Genomic DNA, 12,069 nt, shown 5'->3' on the forward strand with positions numbered 1-12,069 from the left:
GATTATCTTGGCGCTGAGTCCTCCAGGACAGGAGGGCTTGGGAACCTCTAGTCTGGGTGCCCCGACCAGGGGGCAGGTGAGAGCCCCCTAGACACAGCTCCCCAGCCTGGTGTCTCTCACTTCCAGACGGCAACACTGTATCCTGGCGTGGTTTTTGGCATCTGCTTCGTATTGAATTGCTTCATCTGGGGAAAGCACTCATCAGGAGCGGTAAGTGCCCTCGCCAGCCGGGGAGGGCCAGCTGTGCTCAGACCCATCCCCTCAGGTGACTTCCTGCTGTTTCCTTCCCTTTTCTGAGTCCCCAGAGGTCTGTTCCCAGCCCTGGGGGCTGAGGGCTGGCCAGGGTTTCCCCAGCCCTGTGCATCCATCTGCCCTGACCCTCCCATGGACTCTTTTCAGACAGCTGCCTAAAGCTCACTTCTCTAAAAGGAGGTTTCCACAGTCCGGGGGCCAACTGGGGAATTTCCCTTGTCTCAACCAAGGGAAAGCTGCCTGGTGTGACCTGATGAGGCCAGGATCCCAAAACGAGGCTCTCCTCGTCATGTCCCTACCAGCCCCTGTTCGAGGATTGTGGACTCAGTTGGAGATGGGAAGACGGTCTTGATTGATGAGCTGCAAGAGAGGTGGGATAGGCATTTGCCATCCCAGCCTCAGTGGAGGGAACTGCCTCCCTCTCACTGAGGTACCCATTGAAGGGCCTTGGGTGGGGCCCACAGTCCAGGCTGCGGAATATTGGGTTCTTCCCAGCAGTCCAGGGAGCTGCCCTCAGGAAAGACCGGGTCCTGTTCTTCCTCTCACTTCCTCTTTTTTATACCTGTCTCCCTTCTCTCTCTCAACATTTTCCTCCCAATTACCAGCTGCTCACCATAAACACTCATTGTAGAAATTTTGGAAAGTACAGAAAAGTTAATGTAGATCTTTAATATGTTTTTACAGTCTTTTTTTTTCTTTGATTGCACTGTGTGGCTTGCAGGATCTTAGTTCTCTAACCAGGGATCAAACCTGCAGTGGAAGCAGAGAGTCGTAGCCAGGGAATTTCCTATCTTTGCAGTCTTCTAACTTAATTTTGTTGTTCAGTCGCTAAGTCATGTCCAAGTCTTTGCGACCCCATGGACTGTAGCATGCCAGGCTTCCCTGTCTTCCACGACCTCCCAGAGTTTGCTCAAACTCATGGCCATTGAGTCAGTGATGCCATCCAACCATCTCATCCTTTGTCTCATCTCAACCTCTTTTTAGATGTATTTAAAATAGAATAATGTAATTGTAAAATTATAAAATAATAGCAAACATATAGTGCTTACTTTGGAATAAATTTTGTTCTAAATACTTTACAAATATTAATTTATTTCTTTCATTCTGCATGAAAAATGTAAGACTGCAAATGGGGATTAAAGAAGAAAATGAAAAATCAATTGCAATCCCCTATACCCCATCTGAGGAAGTACTGTTAACTTTTTGTCATAGGCCTCTCTAGGCATGTATGCATATTTAAGTATTGGGGTATTTTAATTAAAATGGAGTCCTGTACATACAGCTTGATATCCTGCTTTTCACTTAGTGGTATAGTGTGGTGTTTTCATTGAACAAAATTGGACACACACTGTCTGTGTACTTCTGGTTTTTTTTTTCCACTTAACATAGCATGTAATTTCCCTTTATTCTGGCCCTTCATCTCCCCTTCCGGTTCTCAGGCCCTCCCTTGTTCTTTCCCCACATCCTCCCTGGTGACAAGCTCCTGTGGGATGCCGTGGTTCCTTCTTCACTTCATGGCTCAGCTGGTCCTCCATCTGTCCTCCACTTTTGCCAGGGCTGGGGTCCACCCCAGGATGGTCTGGCCAGGAGCCCTGTGTGGGGTGTGTCTGTAGAAGCTTCCCCACCATGGTGTCCTGCTGAGCCCTTCCTGCCCTGGGACCCAGAAGGTCCCTGTCCCCACTGCATGGCACCTGGCCTGGGCTTCAGGGCTCGTGGAGCCTCACAGTGCTGTGCCCACAGGTGCCCTTTCCCACTATGGTGGCCCTGCTCTGCATGTGGTTCGGGATCTCCCTGCCCCTCGTCTACCTGGGTTACTACTTCGGCTTCCGTAAGCAGCCGTATGACAACCCCGTGCGCACCAACCAGATTCCCCGGCAGATTCCTGAGCAGCGGTGGTACATGAACCGATTCGTGGGGTGAGTCTTTAGCAGGGGCCAGGTGGGGGCTTCTGGGGTCCATAAAGCCGACACTTCGCTGAGCCGTCTCCTTGGGAAGACGTGGACGAGGGTACCCTCCCAGGCGGGGGCTGCACCATGGCTGACTCTAGTAGACTTCATAAGAGCTCAGCTTCACTCCAAGATAGGACCCAGTTGTAGCCAGACTAGGTGTTGGCCAGGCAGGGGTGGGGTGGAAAGGTGCAGGGTGACAGGTTACAACTACCTATAGGACCTTGGACTAGTCACACCCCTTCTCTGTACTTCAGTTTTCCCATCTATAAATGGGGAGAGTGGTGCATACTTCTTGAATGTCTGTAGTGGTACAAAAACATGCCAGAAGCACTAGACCTACCCCACTGTGTTAGCGCGCTCATTCTCACTGGCTCAGGAGGGAGCCCGAAGCTTCCAGTGGCCCAGGTCTCCCAGCAGTGTTAACCCTCCCGTTCTCTGCAGTATTCTAATGGCTGGGATCCTGCCCTTTGGTGCCATGTTCATCGAGCTTTTCTTCATCTTCAGTGTGAGTACTGCTACCTGCTCCCACCCCTCACCTTCACCCACACCAGCCTTATCCCCACCCCCCTGCTCAGGTGCTCTGCCACTTACTGTCTATGAAATTTCAGACAGAAATTTTAACCTCTCTTAGCCCCCACTCTTCATCCTAAAATACAGTAACAGTCCTGCCTCTCACAACAGCTGGGAAGGTGAAGTGAGATGTGCCATGTGGACAGGGTCTGGTGTGGGAGGGGCTCAGTGAATTTCTAGAAGCTGCTTTGGCTGTGTTAGCAATATTGCCATTAGTCACCACCTTTATTAATAGCATTGTTGCATCTGCTTTGATTTCTGGGTCTGCATGTGTCTTTACCTATCTCAGTTACTCAGAACTGCTAGGAAAATGTGGGAAATGATGCTTAATTCTCAGGATCTTCATGAGGCTTGAACATGATAATGTCTGTAAAAGGCACAGTGCTTGACATTCAGGAAATGCTTCTTAACTCATAGCTGCTATTTTAATGATGACTGCTCCTCTCTCAGGCCTGCCTAGATGAAAGCTGGCAGAAGGGTTCTTCAGAGCCATCTAAGGCCAGCTGACCCAGCTCGGTGTCCAGCACAGAGAGAGGGCTTTGCCCTAAATCGGTGCTGGACAAGCAACCGCACCTTTGGAGTGGCCCAGCTCGCCCAGCTGATACCCCCTCGCCTACCCAGCCCTGCCTGGGACAGGTTGGCTGCCTACCCAGGGGGCCACCTCTGTTCTGTTCGTGTGACCCCAGGCCGGTCACGGACTTCTCTGAACCTTGCCTCCTTCACTGTGAAAGGCCACCCTTTCACAGGCTGACATGTGGGGTTGTGTGCGTAAAGCGTGTAGCACTGTGCCTGGCGCATGGTGAGCCACCCCAGGTAGTGGGGGCTGCTGTGTAATTTTGATTGGGGTGGGATTTGTTATTTTCCATAAGCTGCTGAGTTCAGGCCAGGGCCCACCCATGGTAGGATCAGCCATGCCCCAGCCCCTCCCTAGGGACAGCCTGGCTCACCCTCTGCTCCAGAGAGGAGAGACCAGGCCAGGCACAAGCCAGGACCACAGGCCCCAGTGGTCATGATGGGTCTCCATTCCTGCCAGTCCCGACTGAAGGATGGAGTTCCCAAGCACAGGCAGGGACTGCAGGGGCAGGGGGCGGGCTCACTGAAGGCCGGCTCTGATGTATCTGCAGGCAATCTGGGAGAATCAGTTCTATTACCTTTTCGGCTTCCTGTTCCTCGTCTTTATCATCCTGGTGGTATCCTGTTCACAGATCAGCATCGTCATGGTGTACTTCCAGCTGTGTGCAGAGGTGAGGGGAATGTGGCCAGCACTTGGGGGTAGGGGAGCTGGGGCCAGCATCGAATGGGTCAGGGGAAACTGGGTTTCCCACGTGGTCCCACGTCTTCTGAGGCCTTGGGCAAGTGCGTCACTTCCCCTTGCCGAGCTTCCATTTGTTCAGCTGTAGACTCGTGGGTGGAGGTCACCACGACCTCATGACAGTACTTGTGAGTACTGAGTCCACTCCAGTAGGGATTTCTTCAACAGCTGGCGCCATTTGGGTAACCAGCCCTCCATCTGGGGACTATCTCTTGGCAGAGCGAGCAAAGCCAGGGCTCTGGAACAGACAGCCTGGGCTGAAACCCTGGCTCCTCCAGTAGTTCTTGGGCAGTCATTTAACCTCTGCGTGCCTTCCAGACCTAACGCAGAGGGCTGCTGCATGAACTCTGAGCTGATTCACAATAAGCACCTAGAACAGGACGTGGCCTGTGGTGAACGTTTGCTCCGAAATGCTAATGTTAATACTGTTCTTTTCTTGTTGATTTTTAAAATTGAGATGTAACTTATTAACAGTAATGTTCACCCTGTTTAGTCTATAGTTGTGTAAGTTTTTAGAAATGCATGCAGTCGTGTAACCACCATCACAGTCAAGGCATAAAACCTTCACATGACCCCAAATATTACCATCCTTATACAGGGTCTTTAAGCTCCTCAGGCAACTGTGAAATGGGGAAGAGATTCTGCCTGGAGACAGCAGTGACCCTCCTCTGTTTCCTCCTCAGGATTACCGCTGGTGGTGGAGGAATTTCCTAGTCTCCGGGGGATCTGCATTCTACGTCCTGGTCTATGCCATCTTTTATTTTGTTAACAAGGTACCACCCTGCATGAGGGAGACACTTTGCCCTTTTAGGGCAGGACTGTAGGGAGGGGGTGCTGGGGAAAAGCCTCTAGTGTCCAAATCTTACTTTTCTACCAAGAATGGGGAGGACCAGGGTCATTCTAGAACTGTTCCTGCTCTTAGAACAGAATCTCTTTGGAAAGAGAATATGTTTGGGTGACAAAAGCCTTCAGGATAAACGACAGTGAGAATGTTGTACGAAAAACCTATGAGATGACAACCAAAGCAGAGCTAAAAGGAAGTGTATCACCTTACAGTGCTTTTAAGAGGAAGTAAGGTAATACAGTGTTCACTTCAAGAAGACAGGGAGAAAAAAAAAAAGAAAGGGAAAAAAAAGAAAAGACGGGTAAAATGAACAATAACATGAAAGAATAAATATAAATGAGAAGAGTTAAAGAGATAAGAACAGAAACTGCTAAAGTAGCCTTTAGCAGTCAGATTGAGGAGCTAAGCTGTACTCACAGAGCTCATGGTCCCCAAAAGGTAGCTTAAGAGTCCAAACAGATCCCCACGCCAGGTTTGGTAGATGTACGCATAACAGTAATCAGATGGGCCACTGAGGGGAGTCTGAGAGTCATTTTGGTGGACCCCGTGTCACCTCCAGGACTTACACTGAAGACAATCTTACCCACTGTATTTTGGGTTTCCAAAGCAAGAAGTCCTCTGCTTATAGCCAAGCTATATTTCGAAACTAAACTAGAGCCATAGGCTAACCAAGTGAAGGTTAGAATTCCCTTTCCCAAAACATCAGGTTGGAAAGGACTATCCAGATACTTGAGTGCGGTTCCGCCCCTGCCTCCGGTTCCCTGACTGGCCCCTTCTCCAACGATCCCAACAAAGGATCACCTTGCTAAGGAGTCAGTCAGTGGTGGCATATGGGCCCGCAGGCCTGTTGCTGTAAACAGTTTTATTGGTGGTCATTCATTTACATGTTGTCCAGGCTGTTTTTACACTACAGTGGCAGAGTATTGTAGTTTTGACAGAGACCACATGGCCTCAGCTGTTGGCTTGGCCACAAAGTTTGATCGGGTTTTTCCATACTATCTTCAGAAAAATCTGAATGAACTTTTTGGCCAACCCAATATAATCTGTCCCTTTAAGAAGAAGCTTGCTTACCCCTGCTCTAGCATATCAGTGACTGAGGGCATTCCCTCCTGATGCTCCCATTCTCTTTAGATAGCTCCTGTCATTATTAAGGTCTTCCTTGATTCACACTGAAATCTGCCTCGCTGTAAACTCCATCTTCAGACCAATCTTATTCCTGGAATCCTGCAAAACAAATCTAATTTCCCTTCTCTACAGCCCCTATTTATCAGAAACTCTTCTGAATGGAAGGTGACCAAAACCCAGTTCCAGCTGGCTTAAGCAAAAAAGGAAAATGTTTTGGCTTATGTAAGTTTAATAAGAAGTTGAAGTGCAGCTTCAGGCTTGGTTAGATCCAGCAGCTTAAATGATGCCAGGGCTCTGTGTTTATACCTCAGCTCTGTGTGTGTGTTCTTGGCTTCAGTCTGCAGGAAGTATCTTTTCACAAAGTAGAAGGATGGCCAGTAGCAGCCGTAGAGTCTCTTCTCAGCTTTGCAGCCCTAGAGATAAAAGAAAGTGTTTCCTCTGTCCTCATGTTATCAGTCCCAGGGAAGGTGCTCATTGGCCCAGATTATATGACACCCCTCACTATTCCTCATGTCCAGTAGGACGGTGTGCTTTGATTGACGAGCTTAGGCTTGTACTGGACTGACAGCTCCAACAGGACCACGGGATAGGGAGTGGGTACCCAAGACCCCAGGAAAAAGGAAGACAAGAGCCAGTGTTGGGCAAGCGAAGCCTGCTTCCATAGCTCCCTACACAATGGTCACATCTCAGCTTCCTGCCCTTCCTGCTTCTGCCCAAGGCTTTCTCCTCTGCTCTAAAGCCAGCCTGAGAGCCTTGTCTGAACCATGTTGGCCTTGGCCTGTTTGAACTCTAAGGAACTTTCCAGCACCGCCATTTTGCCTCATTCCTTTTCTGGTTTTACCACTGGATTTACCACTACTCTGTTCCCCCTATCACCTTCACCCCACCATCAGCCACAAGAAAGCTCATAAAAAAGAGATGGGTGGTTGAGCTGGAAAACATGGCCTTCATCCCCCAATTTGTGGCTATTTGACTTCAGGGAGATGGTCTCAAACAGAGACCCTTACTGTTTTCTTGTGGACTTCTGGCATTTTGTGACCATGTGTCTGCCCACGAGCCCTGGAACAGGCCCCACTCAGGCCCTGGTGGGCAGGCAGGTCTTGATACCAAGGTCCCAGATTAGCTCCACTTGGCGCAGCAAAGCCCAGATTACCTGGCATCCCTGCCCAGGTCTGAGAACTCTGCTAAGGAGTTCAGATGCTCCAGGATCAACTCCCCATGACTCCCCAGGAGATGGTAACAAAAGTGACAGAGCACGTTCAGGTGGAGAGCGCCATGGGCTGAGACAGGCTCATGGTGACTCTCTGGTCCTAAAGTCAGGAGCTGTGAACACCTCTGTCCTCCTCCGACTTCCGTGCTCCCGCCATCCGCGAGTCTCACTGCACTGTCCTGGGGACTGGAGGGCGGGACAGTGACAGCCTGTGGCCTCTCCTGCCTTCATCACTCTGGCATTGGGCCCTGCGGTCAGCCCCATCTCCAGTGAGCGCCCAGGCCCTTCCCGAGGAGGACTCCTGCCCCGACAAGGAATGGCCTGCTCAGCGGATGTGGGCCTTGGGCTCCTAGCCCTCTGACTCCAGGTTCAAATCCCAGCTCCTCTGTAAAATAGGTTAATAACCCACCATTTGGATGGTGTGAGCATCCAAGGCGGAGCACAGGCCCTGGCGCTGATGAAGGTTCACCCTGGCTGTGCTCCCCACCTGCCCCTCACTACCTGCCCACGAGGTCTGGGCGAAAGTCAGGGGACACCTGGTTGGCCACAGCCGGCTGGCACTGAGAGTGTCCCCCTTCTCTCCCCGTTTGTGCCCCAGCTGGACATCGTCGAATTCATTCCCTCTCTCCTCTACTTTGGCTACACGGCCCTCATGGTCCTGTCCTTCTGGCTCCTCACGGGCACCATCGGCTTCTATGCAGCCTACATGTTTGTCCGCAAGATCTACGCTGCTGTGAAGATAGACTGATGGGGGTGGACCACGGTCTGGCCCACTCCATCCACGGACAGGAAGCCGCCCCGCACAGGGAACTGCAGGCACGTAAAATAAAACAACTCCTGCTCGTTTGGAATGTAACTCCTGGCACAGTGTTCCTGGATCCCGGGGCTGCGTGGGGGGCGGGAAGGCCTGTAGATAAATCTTGCATTTTTCTTCATCATCTTATTGCAGTTCTATGGGGGATGAGTTTTTTGTGGGTTGTTTTTCTTCAGTGCTAAGGAAGTTCCCTCCAGCAGGAACTCTCGGACCTGTTTATTCAGGTGTATTTTTGGTTTGGGGTTTTTTTCCCTTAGTTTTTTTTAACAAATGGATCCAGGATGGATAAATCCACCAAGACACTGGGTTCTGGTCACTGTCTCCACCTCAGTTCCTCAGGGCTGTTGGCTACCCCACGACTAACTGGAAGAGGAAACGCCAGGGCTGCAGGGAGGTTTCTGAGCCTCTCGCTGCCCGTCCTTGCCATTGATGCCGCGACAAAGCACAGCTCAGCCCGGACTCGCATCCTCAGTGCCAACTAGCCTCTTCCAGCCCCTTCCCCTCCCTATTCCTTCCTCCCTAGCCTCCTCCCGGGGCTGCTCAAAGCAGGGCTCCCCACCAGGCCTCTGGTCATCTTGTCACTGGGAGCAAGCCCAGATCTTGGTTGAGCCAAGGAAATCCCCCAGAAGTACTGGGCGCCAAGTGCCCCAGGACAGCAGGAATCGCCCCTGTTCAGAGCAGCGGGAGTTCGCTGGACCAGAGGAGAGACTTGCAATGAACTGTCTTTCGTGCCAAGAAACCCTGGATCTGGCGCCAAGTATTTCCAGAGCCAAACCAAGCATTCATGTGTCTGTCTGGATGAGGGTCCTCACCCCTCAGATTGCTCCTCAGCCCCTTCCTGGGTTGGGGGGTTGGGGGGCGGTGTGCTGCTCTTGGCAGTGTGTGCTGGTGGGAGGCCCTCTCCTCGCCCGCTTCCAGGGCAGGACAAGGCCTGGAGACCTCAGATGTCCTCTTTAGATGGCTGGGAAGAGGCATTCTCTCCCTGACATCCCCCAGCCTCTGTGCCCACACACAGCTCTTTTAGCCAGACCCCACCTCTCCACTTCCTGTCTGAACTCTTGCCTCCTTTGGGGAACACCCCGAACACTACTTGCAGGAAGGAAGGTGGAAAATAAGTTGTGTCATTCCTTCCCCGAGTCCCAGGAAGAAGCAAGGAGCCTAAGTTAGAAAGAGGAGCTGACACGGATGCCTGGCTTCTTCATCGGCACCCCCTCTTCCTAACCCCTGCCCTTCCCCATGCCTGTCACAGACCTTTGCTCTCAAGTTGTAAGAGACCAAACACACCCTGGGGTTAGGGTTTAAGTAACAGCCGCTCACCCTTGCTCCAGCCCCATTAGGACCCCCACCACAAGACAAAGCTCAGGATGCTGGCTAAGCTAGGACATACTCCCCTCACCCTCACCCCCAGATTCTCCCAGCAGCCCTCACCAGCTCCACCAGTCAAACCAGTGATCTTCTCAACCTTGCCTCAGTGACTCCGCAGTACTAAGCGGCGTCCACCAAGAATCAGGTTGGAGGAAAGGGAACCCAAGCAGTGGAGTATGAAAATGGAGTCTTGTTCATTCACATCTTGAATTTTTTTCCCTAAGAGATTCTCTTTTCAGGGGGAGTGGGTAAACAGACTCCTCATAAACAGTTCAGACATCAATTTTTCTGACTTTTTTAATCATCATCATTTTTTTTAATTAAAAGATGCCTGTATGCCTTTTTTTTGGTCCAGTTGTAAATAAATATGTCATTGTCCTGTTGTCATGTCTCTTGACTCTCTCGCAAGGGTTACAGGTCTGAGGTGACACAGATTTCCCCCAGTGGGTTGAGCTGAATGGTTTCCCTTAAAGCTCAGTCTCCCATCAGGCTTTCTGCTGCCCTTCCTGGTGCATTTTCAAAGCCTCTCCCACCTGCCTAGCCCCTCCATACTGAATCCCTCAGCACACCCCTCTGGTCCCCCAGGTAGGAAATGGCAAATACATGTGAGCTTTGGTAGCAGTGAGACCTGGTTTTTAAAGGAGTCCCAGCTCTAATAGTTTGCTGCTCACTCACTTCACCTGTCATGTAAAATTCCTTCAGTGTCAGACAGTAGAAACAGGTCACACTGCCCAAAGCCCCAAGGATTGATTAGCTCATAAGTCATCAAGGAAAAGAGTGGTTTGGCTTCAGGTCTGGATAGATCCAGGGGAAAGGATAGTCTTAAGATTCTCCCTGTCGCCACTCTGCTTTTCTCTGTACCATTTTATCCCACTGTCAACAGTCTTCCTTCCTCTGTGGAAGGCCGGGAGAGCATGGCATAGATCAGTCTAGGCCTACATTGTGCTGTGCTTAGTCACTCAGTCGTGTCTGACTCTTTGTGACCCCATGGATCGTAGCCCACCAGGCTCCCCTGTCCATGGGGATTCTCCAGGCAGGAATACTGGAGTGGCTTGCCGTGCACTCCTCCAGGGGATCTTCCCAACCCAGGGATTGAACCCCGGTCTCCTGCACTGCAGGCAGATTCTTTACCAGGGGAGCCCACGGCCTACGTTAGCCAGTGAAGAAAGCCCATTATGTCAGTATATTCAACATAGATAAATCCCAGGAAAGGTCTCTGAGGGGCCCAGCTGGGATTACTGTTTGTACATCTTGGACCAATCACTACAGCTAGGGGGACTGAGTACTATTAACAGGCTGCATACTGCAAGGATATTGGATACTGTGAATTTCTGCTCACCAAAGTCACGTGGAATGGGTGATAAGGAAACGATTCACCACAGTAAGGGATGCACAGCAAACAAAAACAAGAGCTGCCTGTTAGGTCCACCCAATCTTAGTGCCAAACCAGTGAAAAAGATGCTGGTTGCCATTCATGGGATACTTCCTGTGTTCCAGACACTTTGGACACTTTCCATGTGTTAGCTCATTTAATCTTGAATATGATCCTCTGAGACATGTTCTGTTAGTCTCCTTTTACAGAAGAGGTCACAAGCCCCGGTAGTTCAGGTAGACTGCTGAGCCATCCCGTGGCAGGTGAGAGCTGTAGCAGTACTCAGTTGAAGAAGCCAGCTTCCAAAACCCGTTCCAACCACTACTATAGCTGCCTTTTAAAAAGACTGTTTATGTTTATATTTTTAGTTATAATTGACAGAAACTACACAACTTGATAGGTTGTTGATACATATATATATTTGGTCATGCTGTGTGGCACGTGGGATCGTAGTTCCCCAACTAGGGATCAAACTTGCAACCCCTTGCAGTGGAAGCACAGAGTCTTAACCACTTGATCACCAGGGAAGTCCCATGTTTTGACATATATACACACACCATGAAACCATTACTACAATCAAGACAGTGAACATATTTACCAACCCAGTTTCCTTATGTGCTTTGTAATCGTGGCCTCTAGCCTCTCAGGAAGGCAGTGACCCAGAAGCCAGAAATATTCTGAATGATGTAGCTCCTTGGGACCAGGTGCAGCTGCGCTCCAGCCGTAGGTAGGCCCTGTCCGCCTGGGCACTCAGGGCCTCCTGCTCCCCACTTGACGGCTTCCAGAGGGTCCACACCTGGGCCACCAAGTTCAGGGGCCCCAGGCCTTCCGGCGCCTCCGCTCCCACCTCTAGCTTCTCCTCCCCCACCAGCTTCTCCGCCACCTTCACCCACTCTCCCACCGCTGCTTCCCCACGCCCCCCACCCTCCGCCTCCTCCATGAAGATGGCGCCCTTCTCAGTCGTCACTTCCTCGGCCTTCCCGCCGGCTCCAGCTCGAGCCCCCCACCCTTCTGTGCGACAGGTTGCTGGGGCGCCGTCCCGACAAGGTCGGTTTTCCGGGCTCAGGTCAGTGGCCGCGGAAGCCTCCTCCTGGCGCTCCCGCACATGCGGGGCGGCCCCAGGGAGGGCTGTAGGGTCTTGGGTACCCGCGTCCCCCAGCCTCTCGGGCCCCAGACGCGGGGACCCGCGCGCGGCGGTTTCCAGGCCCCCCGAAACCTCGTCCGCCAAAACCTGCGGGAGCCGCGAGCCTGGAGGG

General features: G+C 51.5%; 1 protein-coding gene across 2 annotated transcripts in view; it reads left to right on the plus strand.

Annotated features, from left to right (window-relative positions):
* Positions 1-9,824, plus strand: part of TM9SF4 (transmembrane 9 superfamily member 4) — a 51,106-nt gene extending 41,282 nt beyond the window's left edge. For both annotated transcript variants that reach the window (XM_043479226.1, XM_043479224.1), the window contains 6 exons: positions 127-210; positions 1,993-2,168; positions 2,643-2,706; positions 3,896-4,015; positions 4,767-4,856; positions 7,861-9,824. In XM_043479226.1, the coding sequence (XP_043335161.1) occupies positions 127-210; positions 1,993-2,168; positions 2,643-2,706; positions 3,896-4,015; positions 4,767-4,856; positions 7,861-8,010 (684 nt within the window). In that variant the 3' untranslated portion in view covers positions 8,011-9,824. The remainder of the gene's footprint in view (positions 1-126; positions 211-1,992; positions 2,169-2,642; positions 2,707-3,895; positions 4,016-4,766; positions 4,857-7,860) is intronic.
* Positions 9,825-12,069: the final 2,245 nt, after the last annotated feature.

This window comes from Cervus canadensis, chromosome 10, assembly GCF_019320065.1.
Source record: "Cervus canadensis isolate Bull #8, Minnesota chromosome 10, ASM1932006v1, whole genome shotgun sequence".
In the NCBI taxonomy this organism is placed as follows: Eukaryota; Metazoa; Chordata; class Mammalia; order Artiodactyla; family Cervidae; genus Cervus; species Cervus canadensis.